General features: G+C 50.6%; 1 protein-coding gene across 1 annotated transcript; it reads left to right on the top strand.

Annotated features, from left to right (window-relative positions):
* Positions 1-2,311: 2,311 nt before the first annotated feature.
* LOC135408126 (GPN-loop GTPase 1-like) lies at positions 2,312-25,892 on the top strand. The gene is made up of 12 exons (XM_064643462.1): positions 2,312-2,401; positions 3,147-3,185; positions 3,908-4,009; positions 6,737-6,808; positions 11,724-11,762; positions 12,485-12,586; positions 15,314-15,385; positions 20,313-20,351; positions 21,074-21,175; positions 23,903-23,974; positions 24,656-24,773; positions 25,257-25,892. Exons 3-12 carry the CDS (start codon positions 3,977-3,979, stop codon positions 25,418-25,420), a joined length of 813 nt encoding a protein of 270 aa, XP_064499532.1. The 5' UTR covers positions 2,312-2,401; positions 3,147-3,185; positions 3,908-3,976; the 3' UTR covers positions 25,421-25,892.
* The last annotated feature ends 92 nt before the right edge of the window (positions 25,893-25,984 follow it).

Here is a 25,984-nt window from a genome sequence, read left to right on the forward strand (position 1 = left end):
TAAAGGAGCAGGACCTGGGTCTGCGAGCGTGGGAGAAACAAGGGCCGGGTCATCCTCTGCCTCCGGGAGGGAGGGCAGCAGGAAAGGCCACGGACTAAAGCACTGAAGTGCCGTTCCCCAGGGAGCCCCTGCCCAGCACTGAACTTGCTTGTGCACTTGCTGTCCCTTTGCCAGCGGAGCCGAAGCGTCGGGTGCGGGTGCCGGGGGGATGGAGCTGCCAAGGACAAACTGGGAGGGTGTTTGCGAAGGAAGGGGGGAGAAGGAGCTCTTGATGTGCTTTTTTTACTTCTTCATCCCACAGAATTGCCACGAGAGGAAATACTTCAGAGGGGCTTCCCTCCAGCTAAGCCCTGAATATGCCAGGAGGTTTCAGCCGGGAGGAAAGGAGCTGTGGAAGAAAAGCAGCCTAAAAATAGCCAGCGGGGATCATCAGGTTTTCCAGCCAAGAAGAACAAGGAGAGAGATGAGGGAATGGGGTTCCAATTCCTAATGATTTGGTGGGTGCAGGAATGATTTGTGTGTGTTTTCCAGTCCCTTTTGATTCCTGAGATGATTTTAAAATGATGGCTTTAGCAATCAACTAAATCGGAGATGTTGTTTTTGAGAGGAAATGATGCCAAATAAATGCAGAGTTTTGGGTCAGTTTTTGGGATGATTTGAGTCAGTTTTTGGGGTCAGTTTGGGGTCATTGTTTGGGGTGATTTGGGTCAGTTTTTGGGTCAGCTTTTGGGGTGATTGGGGTCAGTTTTGGGTCAGCTTTTGGGATGATTTGGGTCAGGTTTTGGGGTCAGTTTTGGGTCAGCTTTTGGGGTGATTTGGGTCGGTTTGGGGTCAATTTTTGGGGAGCACTGGGTGTTACTGGTGGTTGTTGGGGAGCACTGGGTGTTTACTGGGGAGCACTGGGTGTTACTGGGGGTTGTTGAGGAGCACTGGGTGTTACTGGGGTGCACTGGGGAGCACCAGGTGTTACTGAGGGTTGTTGGGGAGCACTGGGTGTTACTGGGGAGCACTGGGAGAGCAAATGAAAATAAAGGGAATAAAAAATAACCGAAATAAAAAAGGAAATATAAAATAGAAAAGAAAATTAAAAAAAAAAAAAAGGCAAAAAAAACTAAAAAGGAAATAAAATGAAAATGAAATAAAAGAGAAAAAAAAAAACAAAAAACCCCCTTCTTGGGCACCCCGTTTCCTCTCCTCTCCCCCCCCCCCCGAACCGTAAATTGCGGGGTCATCATCCCTCAAATGTGAGAAGGGGACCCCAAAATGTGGGTGAGGGAACCCCAGGGAGCCGAAAAAGTGGAGGGGGAGCCGCAGTAAGAAAGCGAAGCCGGGCGGTCGGGCGGCGGGGTGGGAGGGGGAGCCAAGGTGGCGACGCCGGCGCGTGCGCAGTCGTTGGAAAGACGCCGGCGATCACGTGGTAACTGAGGGCAGCCAGGAGAGGGACCGGCGACGCATGCGCAGTGGCTCTCGTGCCGGTGCAGCGCTCCCTGGTCGAGTTAAGGGCCGGTTCCGGCGGCAGGGCGGGACTCGCGGTCTCCCGTCCCTCCGGGGTGTGTGTGGGGGGAATAACATGAAGATTTTTTGGGGTGAAAGCGCAGAAATTAGCGAGGAGGGACGCTAATTTGGGTAAACCCGGTCCCCGGAAGTAGAGAGCGACCGGAAGTCCTCCAAAGCCCCGGCCCGGAAGTCCGCCAAGCCCACAGTAAAGATGGCGCCGCCAGGACCGGAACGACCACACTAAAGATGGCGGCCCCCGGCCCGGAAGTCCGCCAAGCCCACAGTAAAGATGGCGCCACCAGGACCGGAACGACCACACTAAAGATGGCGGCCCCGGCCCGGAAGTCCGCCCCGAGGCCACACTCAAGATGGCGCCGCCAAAACCGGAACTTAGCCGAGGCCACACTAAAGATGGCGGCGAGAGGCCCCCTCGCTTTAGAGAGGCGTTTATCCTGTTGCCTGACCTCCGCCGCCACCCGGACCCCCGCCCCGCGCCCGCAGCGCCGTCTCGCCGCGCCGCTTCCCGCTGTGGGGACAAGGCGGGGCGCTCGGCGGCGCCGGGCGCGGGCGGCAGGTTCGTGGGCGGCGGCAGGCACCGGCGCGGGCAGCCCCCTCTCGGCGCCGCGGAGCGCGGCGGTCGCCGAGGGAAGCCCAGGCACCGCCCCCCTTCCGCTCCGCTCCCGCTCCCGCCCCCGTCCCCGCCCCGCTCGGTCCCGCCGTGGCCTGGAGATGCTGTCGGGGCTGCGCCGCCGCCTTCCCCCCCTGGAAGCGACCCACGGCGGCAGATCCGACGGAGATAGTCCCCGGGGTAACCTGGGCGCGGTGGGGGGGCGCGGCGGGGGGGCGCGGCCGCTCTTCTGCCTCTCCCGCGGCCATCGGCGACTGCAGGCAGGGGAAGCGACAGGCAAGTTTCTCGCCTCTGCGGAGAAACTTGCACCTGCGTGCCGCCGCAGGGCCGGGTTCGGATGTGCCCTGGCATTGCGCCCCCCCCTCCCCCGCGGGGAGGGTCTGCGCTGCCTCGGGGCCCCTGTGTGTGCTGCCGGGAGAGAGAAATCCTTTGGGAAGCTGGGCTGGAAACAGCAACTCTGTGAACTGCTCAGCTTTTCCTAGGCAAGGGCAGGTTTTAGGGAACAAAGGCCCGTACGCGCGAAAGGCGCCGCGGGTCTCGCCAAGGGGTGGGGGGGGGCGGCTGCGGTGCCGCGCGCGGCTGCAGTGCCGCTCCCGGCCGTGTCCGCCAGGCGGCGACTGTGAGGCAGGGCCCGGCGCTCGGGGGCGCTCTCGCAAGCGACGCCCCCGGGAAAGCGGCGGGGTTTGGGCACTGCCGGCCTTCCCCCGGAGCGCCCGGGCTGGCCCGGCGCCTGGCAAAACCTCTGAGGGAAAAGGCAAGGAACAGCTGCGCTTGTTCTGCCCTTTCTTTAGCCGGGGACTGGAACACAGACAAAATCGAGGGGCTCTTTGACCTGGGCAGGCTCCGAGCATTTTTCAGCCTTCCCTAGCAGGGCATTCTCACCCTCCGAAAAGCTGAAAGGCTTTAACAGCTGGAGACGCGCCTGCAGCTGTGCAGATTAATGTAGTTTCTTTTAGGAAACGAAGGGGAAGTTTTCCTGTTGTGAGCCTAAATACCGAGTCTACTCTGCTTTTTCAATCAGGTGACGAAGCTTCTGGAAAAAAAGACCAAAGGCCTCGAGGTGAGTACATTCTACCGAGTTCTGCTTTTCTGGGATCGGTTTGGGAAAATCACGTGGAATTCTAAAAAGCTTCTCTGCGTGTTTTCTAGTTGTTTTTTCAGCCTTGGTCTAAGTTTCCTGTAGAAAAGGGCATAGAATTATTAGAACAGACAAACTAGACTTTCTCGGGAGAGATGGAAGAAAAGGCTGCTGATTGCAGTTCTGCTTTTCTTGTCTTCCCTTCGACTGTCATTTTCTCTCCCCTGCTGTTCAAATAGGCAGCAATTAATTGCTCTGCTGAAGAGTTTGCTGTACTAAGTGTCTGTCAAATTGATGCCTTCAACTCAAGACAGCACCTGCTCCTTAGTTACAAAAAGTTCCTCCCAGGAAATTTCCAGGCGTGCCCATAAATCTCCTCGCTGTTTGTTTGGGAGAACGGGGTTTTCTCGTCTGTAACAGAATAGTCGTGGCATTTGCTATTGAATGCTGGTGGCAGTCTAGTCAGAAGAGGACCCCGTGCTTCACTAATTTTGCCTTTTTGTTGTTGGGGGTGACTTCTTCCCAGGGATGTTCTTCTTGATCCCCCGGGGCAAAGGGAGGTGTCAGCGTCAGGAGCCATCCTAACTGGGGCCCTGGTAGGTCAGTGCTTTTTGTGTGACTGGACGGTGAAGCTGTCTGTGGGAATGACCTGGCTATTGCTCAGTGTAGTCCTAATTAAGGTGTCTTTTACTCCGTGTTCCCAGGCTCCCTGTTTCCCTTCGGTCGCCGTGGGTGTGCCGGACGCCTCTGGCAGGACTAACCCTGTGGCTTTTATGTCCAGCGTGCTGTGCTGTGTGTGCCTGCAGGTAAGAAAAGCTGGGAGTGCAGTCCCTCTGCTTTGATTGCTGTGTCTCTTGGGTAGTGATTTTGGAAGCGGCGCCCGCGCAGAGCGAGGCGTTGGCCGGGCCGGCGCCTGAGGCGCTCGGGGCCGCCGGGCAGGGCAGTGCCCGGCTGGTGGGTGCCTCGCAGAGAGAAGAGCCTGGCCCTGGGAAGGCAGGAGCCTGGTCTCAAGCTGCTCTGGACCGCTGTGGGGATGAGTTTGAAGTTTTGGGATCGCTTGTTTCTGTCCCTACCTTCCCACTGAAAACAATAACTTAAGAAGTTCTCCTCTGGACTGGTCCAGAGAAATTGTGGAGTCTCCATCCCTGGAGATGCTTAAAACACTTTTGCTCAGGCAAAGTTGTGAGCAACCTCTTCTGCCTAATCCCGCTTTTTGAGCAGGAGAGACTGGACTAGATGATCTCCAGAGGTATTGTCCAACCCCCACCATTCTGTCCTTCTCTAAAGGGGCTTTGCACTGCCCTTTTGAACTGTAATCTGTTGATGACCTGTGTTGAGGTCACACTGCAGCTTGTTACACTGCAGCTTGTCACACTGAATGGCAGCCTGAATAATTTAATATTGAACTGTGATTAATCACAAGATGAAAGCTCAGATAGGCTGGTAAGAGGCAGTGTTCTTTGCTGCAGCATTTCCCGCCTGAGGTAATTTTCCTTGTTCTGGAAGTGTCAAGTACAGTTGGGCAATGTACTACATAGGAAGAAGGGAAAGAATCTCCAAAGCAAATAAATGAACAAAAAACCCCTTTATATTTGCTTGTGCAAGAAGAAGATTGTTATTCCACTCAACCAGGTTTTGAGAGGACAAATTAATTGTTTCTCTGACAACAGTATACACTGGAGGCTGTTAATGATCCCATAGTCTGTGCTAAAGGTTTTAGCTGATTGTGTTTGTCATCAGCTTTTACTAAAGAAAAAGCAAGCCTTCTCGGCTGTGTGGATATTACAGGAACGAAATGATTCCATTCATGTAGATAATGATAACAGAGCCAAACCAAAACTATTGTAAGTGTCCTATGTGGAACAATATACAGAATTTCAGAAGGGATTGTAGTGGTCCCATATACAGAACTAACATACTTCCTGTTCCTTATTTGCTGATCAGGTCATGTTTATCTGCCTGTCAGGACTGTTGGAGCACTGGATGGAGAGCAGGTCATATGAGGAGGATTACGGAGTAAAAGGCAGCTTGTACTGAAGTGCAGGGAAAGTATAAATATTGATATATATTGGCACAGCGCCTGGCCTTAATGCTTAAAATCCTTTGGAGAGCTGTCTGCATATTTACTGTATTAATGATCAAATGCAAGGCTGTGTTGGGAAAGGTCTTCCATTTGGAAGTCAGTAGCTGAGACTGTCTTGCCTATGAAAAAGAGGGAGAATTTTCGTTAGAGGATGTAGGATTCTGGCTGGTAATAGTCTTAATTCAAGGTATTTTTAGAGAATTGATTTAATACGAGCAGAACAAATGGCCAGAAGTGTAATGAGAGACAAGTTGAAATTAGAAAGTAGATGTGCATTTTGAATGTACTGTCATAGCAACTGATTAAATTCTCCCTCTCTTGCTGTTCTGGGGACCTTTTAAATGTGCTTTGGCTAAATGAAAAGTATTAGACTGTTTCAGAGCCAAAAGGTCAGTTCTTGTTGTCTCTTTTGCACTTTAATTCTAGTACACGGATACTTGCTAACCACTTATAACCCTAGATGCAGAATGAGAACTTGGGTTATTAACAATAAACAAGTAAACAGCAGAAAGACTTGACCTTTCTTTTGAATTGCCCTACAGTGTTACAAAGTACCAAACAAACCTCCTTCCCCAAAGAAACACCCCCCAAAATACCCCAACAACTCACCAAACACAAAATCACCGACAACCAAAAAGCAGAAGTAACAAACATGAACAGCAAGTGGAGGAAGAGTTTGAAAGCGGGCTGGACAGAAGCAGAAGTGTTACTGCCCACTCTTAGGCCACTGTGCTGATTAAATGGGTGTTGTTAGGTTTAGATTAGTAGTTCGTCGTTGTTGGGTTTTTCGGTGGTGTTGATTTTTTTTGTTGTCGTTGTGGGGGATTGTTTGTTTGTTTGTTTTTATTTTGGTTTTTTTTCTGTATTAAAAATCTGGCTCAGTTACTCTCTAGTTCTGGTGTGTTCTCTTTTCCAGGTGGTTGGTGTTTCTGCAGTGTTTGGCACAGGACTGGGGGAGATTTTTACCCAGCTTTCTAAAGCTGTAGATGAATAGGAGAGGTAAGGGGATAACTTCTGGTCCGCGACCCAGTGACCACTTCCTGAAGGTCCTGATTCATGAGTCTGCTCCTTTGATTTGAAGGAGTGTACAGTTGCCATAGCCAAGGTAGCTTAGGGTGTCCAGTATCAGCATAAAAAGCAGCAGTAAAAAGGAACTATTCAGGGATGATTTTTTGTGCTGTTCCGTGAAACAGTAAAAGCTATCTGTGCCAGCAAGTCTGTGAAGTAATTTTTTTCTTGTAGTTCCATACCAAGTTTTGAATTGTTGCTGTTTTAATGAAGTATGTTCATTGATTTTGCATCCATTGGTTTCAGAATCCAAATCTGGGGAAAAAAGTACTGTCTTTCTGAAATGTCTCTCAAACATGAAAGCCTAGAGAAAACTTTTTTTTGTGAGTAAAAAGAAGCCTCCAGGATGATCCTTATGCAATACAAATCATGTGTGTTTCAGACTGAATGCACTCCCTTTATTCACCTGTTCAGAGAGTATCGGCCAGAATACGAGCGCCTGAGAAAAACACTGGTAAGTGTTTTTAGCTGTTTTACACCTGAACAGTGTATCTTGGGTCACTTTTAGGCACACAATTGCCTTTATGTTGAGAGGGTCTAACATTTCATTTACTAGTCGTACTCACTGTGGGAAAACTCCTGTCCTGAAGGAGTCCACCATTTGCCTTTTTTTTCCTAGATGTGGTGGAGCATATCTTTACAAAACTAAAGATTTTGTAAAACAGATGTTGCTCACTGGTTTAGTGCTAATATTTGAGCTAATTGTGTGAAAATGATTGGGAAATAAGATTGTGTCTTCCGTTCAGATGGACAGAGAGTTCTTAAAAATAAATTTCCAAAGGGATTTGTTGAGACTATCCCTGTATCTTCCTGCACCAGTGAAGAGTACTAGTTTGACTTAGTAAGAAAGACTGAATCGCAGTGCCAAAATCAGTAGCTCTGCTCACCTTGAGTTCTGGCTGTCCAAAGGACAGTTCTCTGCAGGCACAGCTACACAGAGTTTGGCTTCCCGGCGCTGCTGAAAACGTCCTAGAATCCCACCTGACTGGAGGTTGCTTTCCACGCTTAGTCAGAAGTTCTGTGTAACCTGAGTTGAAATGTAAGACCTGCGTAGTGACTTCTGCTCTCTGACTGGGGGACAGGCTGCTGGGTTTGGGTGAGGTTTCTCTTCTCCTGATGTTTTAAATGTTCTCAGAATCCACATGTAAATCTTTGTCTACGGGAGAAAGCTCAAAATAAACAAAAGAGAGAGCAGCTGGAACACTTGTGGAAGGACATGGGCAGCGTGTGTGTGCAGGGCAGCACACTGGCAGGTACCTCCCCAGGAAGATAAAGTTTACTGCAGAAGTTTTCTGAGGAGTTTGCCTCGTGAAGTAGTACAGTGCTTCTTTGTCCTCCCAGCAGAAATGTGAAAGCAGCTCCATGCTAGAGGAGCAGGGCTTTAGTTCCTGTGGGATTGGTCACACTCAGCTCTTCCTGTGTCAGTCACAGGTTTGGAAGAAACCCCGCTGTGTAGCTAAAGCAGTGGACCTACTAGAAATAATGAAATACTTTAGAAAAGGCGAAACAGTCAGATCAGAATATGAGAAAGCTCTGCTGTTGGCTGCACTGTTCCTTAGATGAGGCGAGTAGGTGCTGATGGAGTCTGTCCTGTGTCTGGGATCCACAAGCAGCTTTCTGTCCCCTTAGAGCAGGTGTTCATTGCTGGGTTTCTGTGCAGATAGAAACCTTACCTTTAGCAAGCTGCTGTGCTGTGTGTGCCTGCAGGTAAGAAAAGCTGGCAGTGCAGTCCCTCTGCTTTGATTGCTGTGTCCCTTTGGTAGTGATTTTGGAGGGGAATCCCAGAGCGATTTGGTTTGAAGGGGACCTTCAAAGGCCACCCTGCCTTCCGTGGGCAGGGACACCTTCCACTGTCCCCGGTTGCTCCGAGTCCCGTCCAGCCTGGCCTGGAACACTTCCAGGGATGGGGCAGGCTCAGTTTCCCTGTGCAGTATGCTCTAATATCTCTCCACTGGCATCCTGAAAAATGTTGTCACCGTGTTTTGTTGGACGACGGTAAGCAGGACCCGGGTGAAAAGGACATTCTCTGAGGTGCTGGGAGAAGGAGGACTCGTGCGGGCCCCTCCAGAGACAGCGGGAACGGGAGCGTGCTGCGGAGAAGGAAAATTCCAGGGGGTGGGTGCCGAGAAATTTGTCCTTCCCTTGCCCTGTGCTCTGCACTTAGCAATGGGTCAAGTGCAGAAGTTTCCTGGGGACCCTGGGAAATGATGCCGGGTCTGCTAAGAAAAGTGGGGCCAAAGGAGCAGGACCTGGGTCTGCGAGCGTGGGAGAAACAAGGGCCGGGTCATCCTCTGCCTCCGGGAGGGAGGGCAGCAGGAAAGGCCACGGACTAAAGCACTGAAGTGCCGTTCCCCAGGGAGCCCCTGCCCAGCACTGAACTTGCTTGTGCACTTGCTGTCCCTTTCCGAGCGGAGCCGAAGCGTCGGGTGCGGGTGCCGGGGGGATGGAGCTGCCAAGGACAAACTGGGAGGGTGTTTGCGAAGGAAGGGGGGAGAAGGAGCTCTTGATGTGCTTTTTTTACTTCTTCATCCCACAGAATTGCCACGAGAGGAAATACTTCAGAGGGGCTTCCCTCCAGCTAAGCCCTGAATATGCCAGGAGGTTTCAGCCGGGAGGAAAGGAGCTGTGGAAGAAAAGCAGCCTAAAAATAGCCAGCGGGGATCATCAGGTTTTCCAGCCAAGAAGAACAAGGAGAGAGATGAGGGAATGGGGTTCCAATTCCTAATGATTTGGTGGGTGCAGGAATGATTTGTGTGTGTTTTCCAGTCCCTTTTGATTCCTGAGATGATTTTAAAATGATGGCTTTAGCAATCAACTAAATCGGAGATGTTGTTTTTGAGAGGAAATGATGCCAAATAAATGCAGAGTTTTGGGTCAGTTTTTGGGATGATTTGAGTCAGTTTTTGGGGTCAGTTTGGGGTCATTGTTTGGGGTGATTTGGGTCAGTTTTGGGTCAGCTTTTGGGGTGATTGGGGTCAGTTTTGGGTCAGCTTTTGGGATGATTTGGGTCAGGTTTTGGGGTCAGTTTTGGGTCAGCTTTTGGGGTGATTTGGGTCGGTTTGGGGTCAATTTTTGGGGAGCACTGGGTGTTACTGGTGGTTGTTGGGGAGCACTGGGTGTTTACTGGGGAGCACTGGGTGTTACTGGGGGTTGTTGAGGAGCACTGGGTGTTACTGGGGTGCACTGGGGAGCACCAGGTGTTACTGAGGGTTGTTGGGGAGCACTGGGTGTTACTGGGGAGCACTGGGAGAGCAAATGAAAAATAAAGGGAATAAAAAATAACCGAAATAAAAAAGGAAATATAAAATAGAAAAGAAAATTAAAAAAAAAAAAAAGGCAAAAAAACTAAAAAGGAAATAAAATGAAAATGAAATAAAAGAGAAAAAAAAAAACAAAAAACCCCCTTCTTGGGCACCCCGTTTCCTCTCCTCTCCCCCCCCCCCCCGAACCGTAAATTGCGGGGTCATCATCCCTCAAATGTGAGAAGGGGACCCCAAAATGTGGGTGAGGGAACCCCAGGGAGCCGAAAAAGTGGAGGGGGAGCCGCAGTAAGAAAGCGAAGCCGGGCGGTCGGGCGGCGGGGTGGGAGGGGGAGCCAAGGTGGCGACGCCGGCGCGTGCGCAGTCGTTGGAAAGACGCCGGCGATCACGTGGTAACTGAGGGCAGCCAGGAGAGGGACCGGCGACGCATGCGCAGTGGCTCTCGTGCCGGTGCAGCGCTCCCTGGTCGAGTTAAGGGCCGGTTCCGGCGGCAGGGCGGGACTCGCGGTCTCCCGTCCCTCCCGGGGTGTGTGTGGGGGGAATAACATGAAGATTTTTTGGGGTGAAAGCGCAGAAATTAGCGAGGAGGGACGCTAATTTGGGTAAACCCGGTCCCCGGAAGTAGAGAGCGACCGGAAGTCCTCCAAAGCCCCGGCCCGGAAGTCCGCCAAGCCCACAGTAAAGATGGCGCCGCCAGGACCGGAACGACCACACTAAAGATGGCGGCCCCCGGCCCGGAAGTCCGCCAAGCCCACAGTAAAGATGGCGCCACCAGGACCGGAACGACCACACTAAAGATGGCGGCCCCGGCCCGGAAGTCCGCCCCGAGGCCACACTCAAGATGGCGCCGCCAAAACCGGAACTTAGCCGAGGCCACACTAAAGATGGCGGCGAGAGGCCCCCTCGCTTTAGAGAGGCGTTTATCCTGTTGCCTGACCTCCGCCGCCACCCGGACCCCCGCCCCGCGCCCGCAGCGCCGTCTCGCCGCGCCGCTTCCCGCTGTGGGGACAAGGCGGGGCGCTCGGCGGCGCCGGGCGCGGGCGGCAGGTTCGTGGGCGGCGGCAGGCACCGGCGCGGGCAGCCCCCTCTCGGCGCCGCGGAGCGCGGCGGTCGCCGAGGGAAGCCCAGGCACCGCCCCCCTTCCGCTCCGCTCCCGCTCCCGCCCCCGTCCCCGCCCCGCTCGGTCCCGCCGTGGCCTGGAGATGCTGTCGGGGCTGCGCCGCCGCCTTCCCCCCCTGGAAGCGACCCACGGCGGCAGATCCGACGGAGATAGTCCCCGGGGTAACCTGGGCGCGGTGGGGGGGCGCGGCCGCTCTTCTGCCTCTCCCGCGGCCATCGGCGACTGCAGGCAGGGGAAGCGACAGGCAAGTTTCTCGCCTCTGCGGAGAAACTTGCACCTGCGTGCCGCCGCAGGGCCGGGTTCGGATGTGCCCTGGCATTGCGCCCCCCCCTCCCCCGCGGGGAGGGTCTGCGCTGCCTCGGGGCCCCTGTGTGTGCTGCCGGGAGAGAGAAATCCTTTGGGAAGCTGGGCTGGAAACAGCAACTCTGTGAACTGCTCAGCTTTTCCTAGGCAAGGGCAGGTTTTAGGGAACAAAGGCCCGTACGCGCGAAAGGCGCCGCGGGTCTCGCCAAGGGGTGGGGGGGGGCGGCTGCGGTGCCGCGCGCGGCTGCAGTGCCGCTCCCGGCCGTGTCCGCCAGGCGGCGACTGTGAGGCAGGGCCCGGCGCTCGGGGGCGCTCTCGCAAGCGACGCCCCCGGGAAAGCGGCGGGGTTTGGGCACTGCCGGCCTTCCCCCGGAGCGCCCGGGCTGGCCCGGCGCCTGGCAAAACCTCTGAGGGAAAAGGCAAGGAACAGCTGCGCTTGTTCTGCCCTTTCTTTAGCCGGGGACTGGAACACAGACAAAATCGAGGGGCTCTTTGACCTGGGCAGGCTCCGAGCATTTTTCAGCCTTCCCTAGCAGGGCATTCTCACCCTCCGAAAAGCTGAAAGGCTTTAACAGCTGGAGACGCGCCTGCAGCTGTGCAGATTAATGTAGTTTCTTTTAGGAAACGAAGGGGAAGTTTTCCTGTTGTGAGCCTAAATACCGAGTCTACTCTGCTTTTTCAATCAGGTGACGAAGCTTCTGGAAAAAAAGACCAAAGGCCTCGAGGTGAGTACATTCTACCGAGTTCTGCTTTTCTGGGATCGGTTTGGGAAAATCACGTGGAATTCTAAAAAGCTTCTCTGCGTGTTTTCTAGTTGTTTTTTCAGCCTTGGTCTAAGTTTCCTGTAGAAAAGGGCATAGAATTATTAGAACAGACAAACTAGACTTTCTCGGGAGAGATGGAAGAAAAGGCTGCTGATTGCAGTTCTGCTTTTCTTGTCTTCCCTTCGACTGTCATTTTCTCTCCCCTGCTGTTCAAATAGGCAGCAATTAATTGCTCTGCTGAAGAGTTTGCTGTACTAAGTGTCTGTCAAATTGATGCCTTCAACTCAAGACAGCACCTGCTCCTTAGTTACAAAAAGTTCCTCCCAGGAAATTTCCAGGCGTGCCCATAAATCTCCTCGCTGTTTGTTTGGGAGAACGGGGTTTTCTCGTCTGTAACAGAATAGTCGTGGCATTTGCTATTGAATGCTGGTGGCAGTCTAGTCAGAAGAGGACCCCGTGCTTCACTAATTTTGCCTTTTTGTTGTTGGGGGTGACTTCTTCCCAGGGATGTTCTTCTTGATCCCCCGGGGCAAAGGGAGGTGTCAGCGTCAGGAGCCATCCTAACTGGGGCCCTGGTAGGTCAGTGCTTTTTGTGTGACTGGACGGTGAAGCTGTCTGTGGGAATGACCTGGCTATTGCTCAGTGTAGTCCTAATTAAGGTGTCTTTTACTCCGTGTTCCCAGGCTCCCTGTTTCCCTTCGGTCGCCGTGGGTGTGCCGGACGCCTCTGGCAGGACTAACCCTGTGGCTTTTATGTCCAGCGTGCTGTGCTGTGTGTGCCTGCAGGTAAGAAAAGCTGGGAGTGCAGTCCCTCTGCTTTGATTGCTGTGTCTCTTGGGTAGTGATTTTGGAAGCGGCGCCCGCGCAGAGCGAGGCGTTGGCCGGGCCGGCGCCTGAGGCGCTCGGGGCCGCCGGGCAGGGCAGTGCCCGGCTGGTGGGTGCCTCGCAGAGAGAAGAGCCTGGCCCTGGGAAGGCAGGAGCCTGGTCTCAAGCTGCTCTGGACCGCTGTGGGGATGAGTTTGAAGTTTTGGGATCGCTTGTTTCTGTCCCTACCTTCCCACTGAAAACAATAACTTAAGAAGTTCTCCTCTGGACTGGTCCAGAGAAATTGTGGAGTCTCCATCCCTGGAGATGCTTAAAACACTTTTGCTCAGGCAAAGTTGTGAGCAACCTCTTCTGCCTAATCCCGCTTTTTGAGCAGGAGAGACTGGACTAGATGATCTCCAGAGGTATTGTCCAACCCCCACCATTCTGTCCTTCTCTAAAGGGGCTTTGCACTGCCCTTTTGAACTGTAATCTGTTGATGACCTGTGTTGAGGTCACACTGCAGCTTGTTACACTGCAGCTTGTCACACTGAATGGCAGCCTGAATAATTTAATATTGAACTGTGATTAATCACAAGATGAAAGCTCAGATAGGCTGGTAAGAGGCAGTGTTCTTTGCTGCAGCATTTCCCGCCTGAGGTAATTTTCCTTGTTCTGGAAGTGTCAAGTACAGTTGGGCAATGTACTACATAGGAAGAAGGGAAAGAATCTCCAAAGCAAATAAATGAACAAAAAACCCCTTTATATTTGCTTGTGCAAGAAGAAGATTGTTATTCCACTCAACCAGGTTTTGAGAGGACAAATTAATTGTTTCTCTGACAACAGTATACACTGGAGGCTGTTAATGATCCCATAGTCTGTGCTAAAGGTTTTAGCTGATTGTGTTTGTCATCAGCTTTTACTAAAGAAAAAGCAAGCCTTCTCGGCTGTGTGGATATTACAGGAACGAAATGATTCCATTCATGTAGATAATGATAACAGAGCCAAACCAAAACTATTGTGAGTGTCCTATGTGGAACAATATACAGAATTTCAGAAGGGATTGTAGTGGTCCCATATACAGAACTAACATACTTCCTGTTCCTTATTTGCTGATCAGGTCATGTTTATCTGCCTGTCAGGACTGTTGGAGCACTGGATGGAGAGCAGGTCATATGAGGAGGATTACGGAGTAAAAGGCAGCTTGTACTGAAGTGCAGGGAAAGTATAAATATTGATATATATTGGCACAGCGCCTGGCCTTAATGCTTAAAATCCTTTGGAGAGCTGTCTGCATATTTACTGTATTAATGATCAAATGCAAGGCTGTGTTGGGAAAGGTCTTCCATTTGGAAGTCAGTAGCTGAGACTGTCTTGCCTATGAAAAAGAGGGAGAATTTTCGTTAGAGGATGTAGGATTCTGGCTGGTAATAGTCTTAATTCAAGGTATTTTTAGAGAATTGATTTAATACGAGCAGAACAAATGGCCAGAAGTGTAATGAGAGACAAGTTGAAATTAGAAAGTAGATGTGCATTTTGAATGTACTGTCATAGCAACTGATTAAATTCTCCCTCTCTTGCTGTTCTGGGGACCTTTTAAATGTGCTTTGGCTAAATGAAAAGTATTAGACTGTTTCAGAGCCAAAAGGTCAGTTCTTGTTGTCTCTTTTGCACTTTAATTCTAGTACACGGATACTTGCTAACCACTTATAACCCTAGATGCAGAATGAGAACTTGGGTTATTAACAATAAACAAGTAAACAGCAGAAAGACTTGACCTTTCTTTTGAATTGCCCTACAGTGTTACAAAGTACCAAACAAACCTCCTTCCCCAAAGAAACACCCCCCAAAATACCCCAACAACTCACCAAACACAAAATCACCGACAACCAAAAAGCAGAAGTAACAAACATGAACAGCAAGTGGAGGAAGAGTTTGAAAGCGGGCTGGACAGAAGCAGAAGTGTTACTGCCCACTCTTAGGCCACTGTGCTGATTAAATGGGTGTTGTTAGGTTTAGATTAGTAGTTCGTCGTTGTTGGGTTTTTCGGTGGTGTTGATTTTTTTTGTTGTCGTTGTGGGGGATTGTTTGTTTGTTTGTTTTTATTTTGGTTTTTTTTCTGTATTAAAAATCTGGCTCAGTTACTCTCTAGTTCTGGTGTGTTCTCTTTTCCAGGTGGTTGGTGTTTCTGCAGTGTTTGGCACAGGACTGGGGGAGATTTTTACCCAGCTTTCTAAAGCTGTAGATGAATAGGAGAGGTAAGGGGATAACTTCTGGTCCGCGACCCAGTGACCACTTCCTGAAGGTCCTGATTCATGAGTCTGCTCCTTTGATTTGAAGGAGTGTACAGTTGCCATAGCCAAGGTAGCTTAGGGTGTCCAGTATCAGCATAAAAAGCAGCAGTAAAAAGGAACTATTCAGGGATGATTTTTTGTGCTGTTCCGTGAAACAGTAAAAGCTATCTGTGCCAGCAAGTCTGTGAAGTAATTTTTTTCTTGTAGTTCCATACCAAGTTTTGAATTGTTGCTGTTTTAATGAAGTATGTTCATTGATTTTGCATCCATTGGTTTCAGAATCCAAATCTGGGGAAAAAAGTACTGTCTTTCTGAAATGTCTCTCAAACATGAAAGCCTAGAGAAAACTTTTTTTTGTGAGTAAAAAGAAGCCTCCAGGATGATCCTTATGCAATACAAATCATGTGTGTTTCAGACTGAATGCACTCCCTTTATTCACCTGTTCAGAGAGTATCGTCCAGAATACGAGCGCCTGAGAAAAACACTGGTAAGTGTTTTTAGCTGTTTTACACCTGAACAGTGTATCTTGGGTCACTTTTAGGCACACAATTGCCTTTATGTTGAGAGGGTCTAACATTTCATTTACTAGTCGTACTCACTGTGGGAAAACTCCTGTCCTGAAGGAGTCCACCATTTGCCTTTTTTTTCCTAGATGTGGTGGAGCATATCTTTACAAAACTAAAGATTTTGTAAAACAGATGTTGCTCACTGGTTTAGTGCTAATATTTGAGCTAATTGTGTGAAAATGATTGGGAAATAAGATTGTGTCTTCCGTTCAGATGGACAGAGAGTTCTTAAAAATAAATTTCCAAAGGGATTTGTTGAGACTATCCCTGTATCTTCCTGCACCAGTGAAGAGTACTAGTTTGACTTAGTAAGAAAGACTGAATCGCAGTGCCAAAATCAGTAGCTCTGCTCACCTTGAGTTCTGGCTGTCCAAAGGACAGTTCTCTGCAGGCACAGCTACACAGAGTTTGGCTTCCCGGCGCTGCTGAAAACGTCCTAGAATCCCACCTGACTGGAGGTTGCTTTCCACGCTTAGTCAGAAGTTCTGTGTAACCTGAGTTGAAATGTAAGACCTGCGTAGTGACTTCTGCTCTCTGACTGGGGGACAGGCTGCTGGGTTTGGGTGAGGTTTCTCTTCTCCTGATGTTTTAAATGTTCTCAGAATCCACATGTAAATCTTTGTCTACGGGAGAAAGCTCAAAATAAACAAAAGAGAGAGCAGCTGGAACACTTGTGGAAGGACATGGGCAGCGTGTGTGTGCAGGGCAGCACACTGGCAGGTACCTCCCCAGGAAGATAAAGTTTACTGCAGAAGTTTTCTGAGGAGTTTGCCTCGTGAAGTAGTACAGTGCTTCTTTGTCCTCCCAGCAGAAATGTGAAAGCAGCTCCATGCTAGAGGAGCAGGGCTTTAGTTCCTGTGGGATTGGTCACACTCAGCTCTTCCTGTGTCAGTCACAGGTTTGGAAGAAACCCCGCTGTGTAGCTAAAGCAGTGGACCTACTAGAAATAATGAAATACTTTAGAAAAGGCGAAACAGTCAGATCAGAATATGAGAAAGCTCTGCTGTTGGCTGCACTGTTCCTTAGATGAGGCGAGTAGGTGCTGATGGAGTCTGTCCTGTGTCTGGGATCCACAAGCAGCTTTCTGTCCCCTTAGAGCAGGTGTTCATTGCTGGGTTTCTGTGCAGATAGAAACCTTACCTTTAGCAAGCTGCTGTGCTGTGTGTGCCTGCAGGTAAGAAAAGCTGGCAGTGCAGTCCCTCTGCTTTGATTGCTGTGTCCCTTTGGTAGTGATTTTGGAGGGGAATCCCAGAGCGATTTGGTTTGAAGGGGACCTTCAAAGGCCACCCTGCCTTCCGTGGGCAGGGACACCTTCCACTGTCCCCGGTTGCTCCGAGTCCCGTCCAGCCTGGCCTGGAACACTTCCAGGGATGGGGCAGGCTCAGTTTCCCTGTGCAGTATGCTCTAATATCTCTCCACTGGCATCCTGAAAAATGTTGTCACCGTGTTTTGTTGGACGACGGTAAGCAGGACCCGGGTGAAAAGGACATTCTCTGAGGTGCTGGGAGAAGGAGGACTCGTGCGGGCACCTCCAGAGACAGCGGGAACGGGAGCGTGCTGCGGAGAAGGAAAATTCCAGGGGGTGGGTGCCGAGAAATTTGTCCTTCCCTTGCCCTGTGCTCTGCACTTAGCAATGGGTCAAGTGCAGAAGTTTCCTGGGGACCCTGGGAAATGATGCCGGGTCTGCTAAGAAAAGTGGGGCCAAAGGAGCAGGACCTGGGTCTGCGAGCGTGGGAGAAACAAGGGCCGGGTCATCCTCTGCCTCCGGGAGGGAGGGCAGCAGGAAAGGCCACGGACTAAAGCACTGAAGTGCCGTTCCCCAGGGAGCCCCTGCCCAGCACTGAACTTGCTTGTGCACTTGCTGTCCCTTTCCGAGCGGAGCCGAAGCGTCGGGTGCGGGTGCCGGGGGGATGGAGCTGCCAAGGACAAACTGGGAGGGTGTTTGCGAAGGAAGGGGGGAGAAGGAGCTCTTGATGTGCTTTTTTTACTTCTTCATCCCACAGAATTGCCACGAGAGGAAATACTTCAGAGGGGCTTCCCTCCAGCTAAGCCCTGAATATGCCAGGAGGTTTCAGCCGGGAGGAAAGGAGCTGTGGAAGAAAAGCAGCCTAAAAATAGCCAGCGGGGATCATCAGGTTTTCCAGCCAAGAAGAACAAGGAGAGAGATGAGGGAATGGGGTTCCAATTCCTAATGATTTGGTGGGTGCAGGAATGATTTGTGTGTGTTTTCCAGTCCCTTTTGATTCCTGAGATGATTTTAAAATGATGGCTTTAGCAATCAACTAAATCGGAGATGTTGTTTTTGAGAGGAAATGATGCCAAATAAATGCAGAGTTTTGGGTCAGTTTTTGGGATGATTTGAGTCAGTTTTTGGGGTCAGTTTGGGGTCATTGTTTGGGGTGATTTGGGTCAGTTTTGGGTCAGCTTTTGGGGTGATTGGGGTCAGTTTTGGGTCAGCTTTTGGGATGATTTGGGTCAGGTTTTGGGGTCAGTTTTGGGTCAGCTTTTGGGGTGATTTGGGTCGGTTTGGGGTCAATTTTTGGGGAGCACTGGGTGTTACTGGTGGTTGTTGGGGAGCACTGGGTGTTTACTGGGGAGCACTGGGTGTTACTGGGGGTTGTTGAGGAGCACTGGGTGTTACTGGGGTGCACTGGGGAGCACCAGGTGTTACTGAGGGTTGTTGGGGAGCACTGGGTGTTACTGGGGAGCACTGGGAGAGCAAATGAAAAATAAAGGGAATAAAAAATAACCGAAATAAAAAAGGAAATATAAAATAGAAAAGAAAATTAAAAAAAAAAAAAAGGCAAAAAAACTAAAAAGGAAATAAAATGAAAATGAAATAAAAGAGAAAAAAAAAAACAAAAAACCCCCTTCTTGGGCACCCCGTTTCCTCTCCTCTCCCCCCCCCCCCGAACCGTAAATTGCGGGGTCATCATCCCTCAAATGTGAGAAGGGGACCCCAAAATGTGGGTGAGGGAACCCCAGGGAGCCGAAAAAGTGGAGGGGGAGCCGCAGTAAGAAAGCGAAGCCGGGCGGTCGGGCGGCGGGGTGGGAGGGGGAGCCAAGGTGGCGACGCCGGCGCGTGCGCAGTCGTTGGAAAGACGCCGGCGATCACGTGGTAACTGAGGGCAGCCAGGAGAGGGACCGGCGACGCATGCGCAGTGGCTCTCGTGCCGGTGCAGCGCTCCCTGGTCGAGTTAAGGGCCGGTTCCGGCGGCAGGGCGGGACTCGCGGTCTCCCGTCCCTCCCGGGGTGTGTGTGGGGGGAATAACATGAAGATTTTTTGGGGTGAAAGCGCAGAAATTAGCGAGGAGGGACGCTAATTTGGGTAAACCCGGTCCCCGGAAGTAGAGAGCGACCGGAAGTCCTCCAAAGCCCCGGCCCGGAAGTCCGCCAAGCCCACAGTAAAGATGGCGCCGCCAGGACCGGAACGACCACACTAAAGATGGCGGCCCCCGGCCCGGAAGTCCGCCAAGCCCACAGTAAAGATGGCGCCACCAGGACCGGAACGACCACACTAAAGATGGCGGCCCCGGCCCGGAAGTCCGCCCCGAGGCCACACTCAAGATGGCGCCGCCAAAACCGGAACTTAGCCGAGGCCACACTAAAGATGGCGGCGAGAGGCCCCCTCGCTTTAGAGAGGCGTTTATCCTGTTGCCTGACCTCCGCCGCCACCCGGACCCCCGCCCCGCGCCCGCAGCGCCGTCTCGCCGCGCCGCTTCCCGCTGTGGGGACAAGGCGGGGCGCTCGGCGGCGCCGGGCGCGGGCGGCAGGTTCGTGGGCGGCGGCAGGCACCGGCGCGGGCAGCCCCCTCTCGGCGCCGCGGAGCGCGGCGGTCGCCGAGGGAAGCCCAGGCACCGCCCCCCTTCCGCTCCGCTCCCGCTCCCGCCCCCGTCCCCGCCCCGCTCGGTCCCGCCGTGGCCTGGAGATGCTGTCGGGGCTGCGCCGCCGCCTTCCCCCCCTGGAAGCGACCCACGGCGGCAGATCCGACGGAGATAGTCCCCGGGGTAACCTGGGCGCGGTGGGGGGGCGCGGCGGGGGGGCGCGGCCGCTCTTCTGCCTCTCCCGCGGCCATCGGCGACTGCAGGCAGGGGAAGCGACAGGCAAGTTTCTCGCCTCTGCGGAGAAACTTGCACCTGCGTGCCGCCGCAGGGCCGGGTTCGGATGTGCCCTGGCATTGCGCCCCCCCCTCCCCCGCGGGGAGGGTCTGCGCTGCCTCGGGGCCCCTGTGTGTGCTGCCGGGAGAGAGAAATCCTTTGGGAAGCTGGGCTGGAAACAGCAACTCTGTGAACTGCTCAGCTTTTCCTAGGCAAGGGCAGGTTTTAGGGAACAAAGGCCCGTACGCGCGAAAGGCGCCGCGGGTCTCGCCAAGGGGTGGGGGGGGGCGGCTGCGGTGCCGCGCGCGGCTGCAGTGCCGCTCCCGGCCGTGTCCGCCAGGCGGCGACTGTGAGGCAGGGCCCGGCGCTCGGGGGCGCTCTCGCAAGCGACGCCCCCGGGAAAGCGGCGGGGTTTGGGCACTGCCGGCCTTCCCCCGGAGCGCCCGGGCTGGCCCGGCGCCTGGCAAAACCTCTGAGGGAAAAGGCAAGGAACAGCTGCGCTTGTTCTGCCCTTTCTTTAGCCGGGGACTGGAACACAGACAAAATCGAGGGGCTCTTTGACCTGGGCAGGCTCCGAGCATTTTTCAGCCTTCCCTAGCAGGGCATTCTCACCCTCCGAAAAGCTGAAAGGCTTTAACAGCTGGAGACGCGCCTGCAGCTGTGCAGATTAATGTAGTTTCTTTTAGGAAACGAAGGGGAAGTTTTCCTGTTGTGAGCCTAAATACCGAGTCTACTCTGCTTTTTCAATCAGGTGACGAAGCTTCTGGAAAAAAAGACCAAAGGCCTCGAGGTGAGTACATTCTACCGAGTTCTGCTTTTCTGGGATCGGTTTGGGAAAATCACGTGGAATTCTAAAAAGCTTCTCTGCGTGTTTTCTAGTTGTTTTTTCAGCCTTGGTCTAAGTTTCCTGTAGAAAAGGGCATAGAATTATTAGAACAGACAAACTAGACTTTCTCGGGAGAGATGGAAGAAAAGGCTGCTGATTGCAGTTCTGCTTTTCTTGTCTTCCCTTCGACTGTCATTTTCTCTCCCCTGCTGTTCAAATAGGCAGCAATTAATTGCTCTGCTGAAGAGTTTGCTGTACTAAGTGTCTGTCAAATTGATGCCTTCAACTCAAGACAGCACCTGCTCCTTAGTTACAAAAAGTTCCTCCCAGGAAATTTCCAGGCGTGCCCATAAATCTCCTCGCTGTTTGTTTGGGAGAACGGGGTTTTCTCGTCTGTAACAGAATAGTCGTGGCATTTGCTATTGAATGCTGGTGGCAGTCTAGTCAGAAGAGGACCCCGTGCTTCACTAATTTTGCCTTTTTGTTGTTGGGGGTGACTTCTTCCCAGGGATGTTCTTCTTGATCCCCCGGGGCAAAGGGAGGTGTCAGCGTCAGGAGCCATCCTAACTGGGGCCCTGGTAGGTCAGTGCTTTTTGTGTGACTGGACGGTGAAGCTGTCTGTGGGAATGACCTGGCTATTGCTCAGTGTAGTCCTAATTAAGGTGTCTTTTACTCCGTGTTCCCAGGCTCCCTGTTTCCCTTCGGTCGCCGTGGGTGTGCCGGACGCCTCTGGCAGGACTAACCCTGTGGCTTTTATGTCCAGCGTGCTGTGCTGTGTGTGCCTGCAGGTAAGAAAAGCTGGGAGTGCAGTCCCTCTGCTTTGATTGCTGTGTCTCTTGGGTAGTGATTTTGGAAGCGGCGCCCGCGCAGAGCGAGGCGTTGGCCGGGCCGGCGCCTGAGGCGCTCGGGGCCGCCGGGCAGGGCAGTGCCCGGCTGGTGGGTGCCTCGCAGAGAGAAGAGCCTGGCCCTGGGAAGGCAGGAGCCTGGTCTCAAGCTGCTCTGGACCGCTGTGGGGATGAGTTTGAAGTTTTGGGATCGCTTGTTTCTGTCCCTACCTTCCCACTGAAAACAATAACTTAAGAAGTTCTCCTCTGGACTGGTCCAGAGAAATTGTGGAGTCTCCATCCCTGGAGATGCTTAAAACACTTTTGCTCAGGCAAAGTTGTGAGCAACCTCTTCTGCCTAATCCCGCTTTTTGAGCAGGAGAGACTGGACTAGATGATCTCCAGAGGTATTGTCCAACCCCCACCATTCTGTCCTTCTCTAAAGGGGCTTTGCACTGCCCTTTTGAACTGTAATCTGTTGATGACCTGTGTTGAGGTCACACTGCAGCTTGTTACACTGCAGCTTGTCACACTGAATGGCAGCCTGAATAATTTAATATTGAACTGTGATTAATCACAAGATGAAAGCTCAGATAGGCTGGTAAGAGGCAGTGTTCTTTGCTGCAGCATTTCCCGCCTGAGGTAATTTTCCTTGTTCTGGAAGTGTCAAGTACAGTTGGGCAATGTACTACATAGGAAGAAGGGAAAGAATCTCCAAAGCAAATAAATGAACAAAAAACCCCTTTATATTTGCTTGTGCAAGAAGAAGATTGTTATTCCACTCAACCAGGTTTTGAGAGGACAAATTAATTGTTTCTCTGACAACAGTATACACTGGAGGCTGTTAATGATCCCATAGTCTGTGCTAAAGGTTTTAGCTGATTGTGTTTGTCATCAGCTTTTACTAAAGAAAAAGCAAGCCTTCTCGGCTGTGTGGATATTACAGGAACGAAATGATTCCATTCATGTAGATAATGATAACAGAGCCAAACCAAAACTATTGTAAGTGTCCTATGTGGAACAATATACAGAATTTCAGAAGGGATTGTAGTGGTCCCATATACAGAACTAACATACTTCCTGTTCCTTATTTGCTGATCAGGTCATGTTTATCTGCCTGTCAGGACTGTTGGAGCACTGGATGGAGAGCAGGTCATATGAGGAGGATTACGGAGTAAAAGGCAGCTTGTACTGAAGTGCAGGGAAAGTATAAATATTGATATATATTGGCACAGCGCCTGGCCTTAATGCTTAAAATCCTTTGGAGAGCTGTCTGCATATTTACTGTATTAATGATCAAATGCAAGGCTGTGTTGGGAAAGGTCTTCCATTTGGAAGTCAGTAGCTGAGACTGTCTTGCCTATGAAAAAGAGGGAGAATTTTCGTTAGAGGATGTAGGATTCTGGCTGGTAATAGTCTTAATTCAAGGTATTTTTAGAGAATTGATTTAATACGAGCAGAACAAATGGCCAGAAGTGTAATGAGAGACAAGTTGAAATTAGAAAGTAGATGTGCATTTTGAATGTACTGTCATAGCAACTGATTAAATTCTCCCTCTCTTGCTGTTCTGGGGACCTTTTAAATGTGCTTTGGCTAAATGAAAAGTATTAGACTGTTTCAGAGCCAAAAGGTCAGTTCTTGTTGTCTCTTTTGCACTTTAATTCTAGTACACGGATACTTGCTAACCACTTATAACCCTAGATGCAGAATGAGAACTTGGGTTATTAACAATAAACAAGTAAACAGCAGAAAGACTTGACCTTTCTTTTGAATTGCCCTACAGTGTTACAAAGTACCAAACAAACCTCCTTCCCCAAAGAAACACCCCCCAAAATACCCCAACAACTCACCAAACACAAAATCACCGACAACCAAAAAGCAGAAGTAACAAACATGAACAGCAAGTGGAGGAAGAGTTTGAAAGCGGGCTGGACAGAAGCAGAAGTGTTACTGCCCACTCTTAGGCCACTGTGCTGGTTAAATGGGTGTTGTTAGGTTTAGATTAGTAGTTCGTCGTTGTTGGGTTTTTCGGTGGTGTTGATTTTTTTTGTTGTCGTTGTGGGGGATTGTTTGTTTGTTTGTTTTTATTTTGGTTTTTTTTCTGTATTAAAAATCTGGCTCAGTTACTCTCTAGTTCTGGTGTGTTCTCTTTTCCAGGTGGTTGGTGTTTCTGCAGTGTTTGGCACAGGACTGGGGGAGATTTTTACCCAGCTTTCTAAAGCTGTAGATGAATAGGAGAGGTAAGGGGATAACTTCTGGTCCGCGACCCAGTGACCACTTCCTGAAGGTCCTGATTCATGAGTCTGCTCCTTTGATTTGAAGGAGTGTACAGTTGCCATAGCCAAGGTAGCTTAGGGTGTCCAGTATCAGCATAAAAAGCAGCAGTAAAAAGGAACTATTCAGGGATGATTTTTTGTGCTGTTCCGTGAAACAGTAAAAGCTATCTGTGCCAGCAAGTCTGTGAAGTAATTTTTTTCTTGTAGTTCCATACCAAGTTTTGAATTGTTGCTGTTTTAATGAAGTATGTTCATTGATTTTGCATCCATTGGTTTCAGAATCCAAATCTGGGGAAAAAAGTACTGTCTTTCTGAAATGTCTCTCAAACATGAAAGCCTAGAGAAAACTTTTTTTTGTGAGTAAAAAGAAGCCTCCAGGATGATCCTTATGCAATACAAATCATGTGTGTTTCAGACTGAATGCACTCCCTTTATTCACCTGTTCAGAGAGTATCGTCCAGAATACGAGCGCCTGAGAAAAACACTGGTAAGTGTTTTTAGCTGTTTTACACCTGAACAGTGTATCTTGGGTCACTTTTAGGCACACAATTGCCTTTATGTTGAGAGGGTCTAACATTTCATTTACTAGTCGTACTCACTGTGGGAAAACTCCTGTCCTGAAGGAGTCCACCATTTGCCTTTTTTTTCCTAGATGTGGTGGAGCATATCTTTACAAAACTAAAGATTTTGTAAAACAGATGTTGCTCACTGGTTTAGTGCTAATATTTGAGCTAATTGTGTGAAAATGATTGGGAAATAAGATTGTGTCTTCCGTTCAGATGGACAGAGAGTTCTTAAAAATAAATTTCCAAAGGGATTTGTTGAGACTATCCCTGTATCTTCCTGCACCAGTGAAGAGTACTAGTTTGACTTAGTAAGAAAGACTGAATCGCAGTGCCAAAATCAGTAGCTCTGCTCACCTTGAGTTCTGGCTGTCCAAAGGACAGTTCTCTGCAGGCACAGCTACACAGAGTTTGGCTTCCCGGCGCTGCTGAAAACGTCCTAGAATCCCACCTGACTGGAGGTTGCTTTCCACGCTTAGTCAGAAGTTCTGTGTAACCTGAGTTGAAATGTAAGACCTGCGTAGTGACTTCTGCTCTCTGACTGGGGGACAGGCTGCTGGGTTTGGGTGAGGTTTCTCTTCTCCTGATGTTTTAAATGTTCTCAGAATCCACATGTAAATCTTTGTCTACGGGAGAAAGCTCAAAATAAACAAAAGAGAGAGCAGCTGGAACACTTGTGGAAGGACATGGGCAGCGTGTGTGTGCAGGGCAGCACACTGGCAGGTACCTCCCCAGGAAGATAAAGTTTACTGCAGAAGTTTTCTGAGGAGTTTGCCTCGTGAAGTAGTACAGTGCTTCTTTGTCCTCCCAGCAGAAATGTGAAAGCAGCTCCATGCTAGAGGAGCAGGGCTTTAGTTCCTGTGGGATTGGTCACACTCAGCTCTTCCTGTGTCAGTCACAGGTTTGGAAGAAACCCCGCTGTGTAGCTAAAGCAGTGGACCTACTAGAAATAATGAAATACTTTAGAAAAGGCGAAACAGTCAGATCAGAATATGAGAAAGCTCTGCTGTTGGCTGCACTGTTCCTTAGATGAGGCGAGTAGGTGCTGATGGAGTCTGTCCTGTGTCTGGGATCCACAAGCAGCTTTCTGTCCCCTTAGAGCAGGTGTTCATTGCTGGGTTTCTGTGCAGACAGAAGTTGTCAGTGCACACGCTCCCTTACCTTTAGCAAGCTGGTTTGTGTACAGCTGTTTCTGTTCCCTTCAAGGACCTGATGCTTCTGCAATGGGTCCCTCTGAGCTAATACTAACACGAGGAACTCTCGATGAAGAGCAAGAAGAGAGGGAGAGTGACGCTGATGGCATTGACCATGAAGGTAAGGGAATGAGGTCTAAAAGCTGCCTCTCAAGAAATCCCCTCTATATTTCATGACCTGGATGGACTGTAAGGAGAGCCTAGAAAACAAGCAAACATTCAGTCACCTGACGTGTCAGAATCTGTAGCAGAAGCTCAGCTGCAATGGTCAGTGCAGGGATATCACTCTGTAACCTTTGTGAAAGTTCAATTGTAAATTTTCTATTCAAGTAATTAATAGGTGTATAACACACATAAACCAGAGAACTCGTTAGGCTTGGGGCATGCAGTGACCTTTGAACCTGATTGATGCACAGATGTGTCCATCATCTTTTTGGCCTTACAGTTTCTGCCCCTGGCTCTCTTCCCTTTTCCTGTGACTGTGGTCTTGGAGCAATCTTCTAAGTTGTTACAGTGTGATTTTTCTCTTCTATATCTCACAGACTTAATCTTCATTCTTTCCCTGTTCCACTGATGGGTAGGATCACTTATTTCCTTTGCCCTGTAATGTAGCTGAAGATGGAATAGACTTTCTATGTTGCTTTGGCTATCCTGATTCTAGCTTTTTTTCAGAAACACAAGTAGAACAAGTACTGAAATAGCGCTGAACTTCAGCAGCAGCGGGGACTGCGCAGGAGAAGG

The sequence above is a fragment of the Pseudopipra pipra genome, unplaced genomic scaffold (genome assembly GCF_036250125.1).
Source record: "Pseudopipra pipra isolate bDixPip1 unplaced genomic scaffold, bDixPip1.hap1 HAP1_SCAFFOLD_189, whole genome shotgun sequence".
NCBI classification, from domain to species: domain Eukaryota; kingdom Metazoa; phylum Chordata; class Aves; order Passeriformes; family Pipridae; genus Pseudopipra; species Pseudopipra pipra.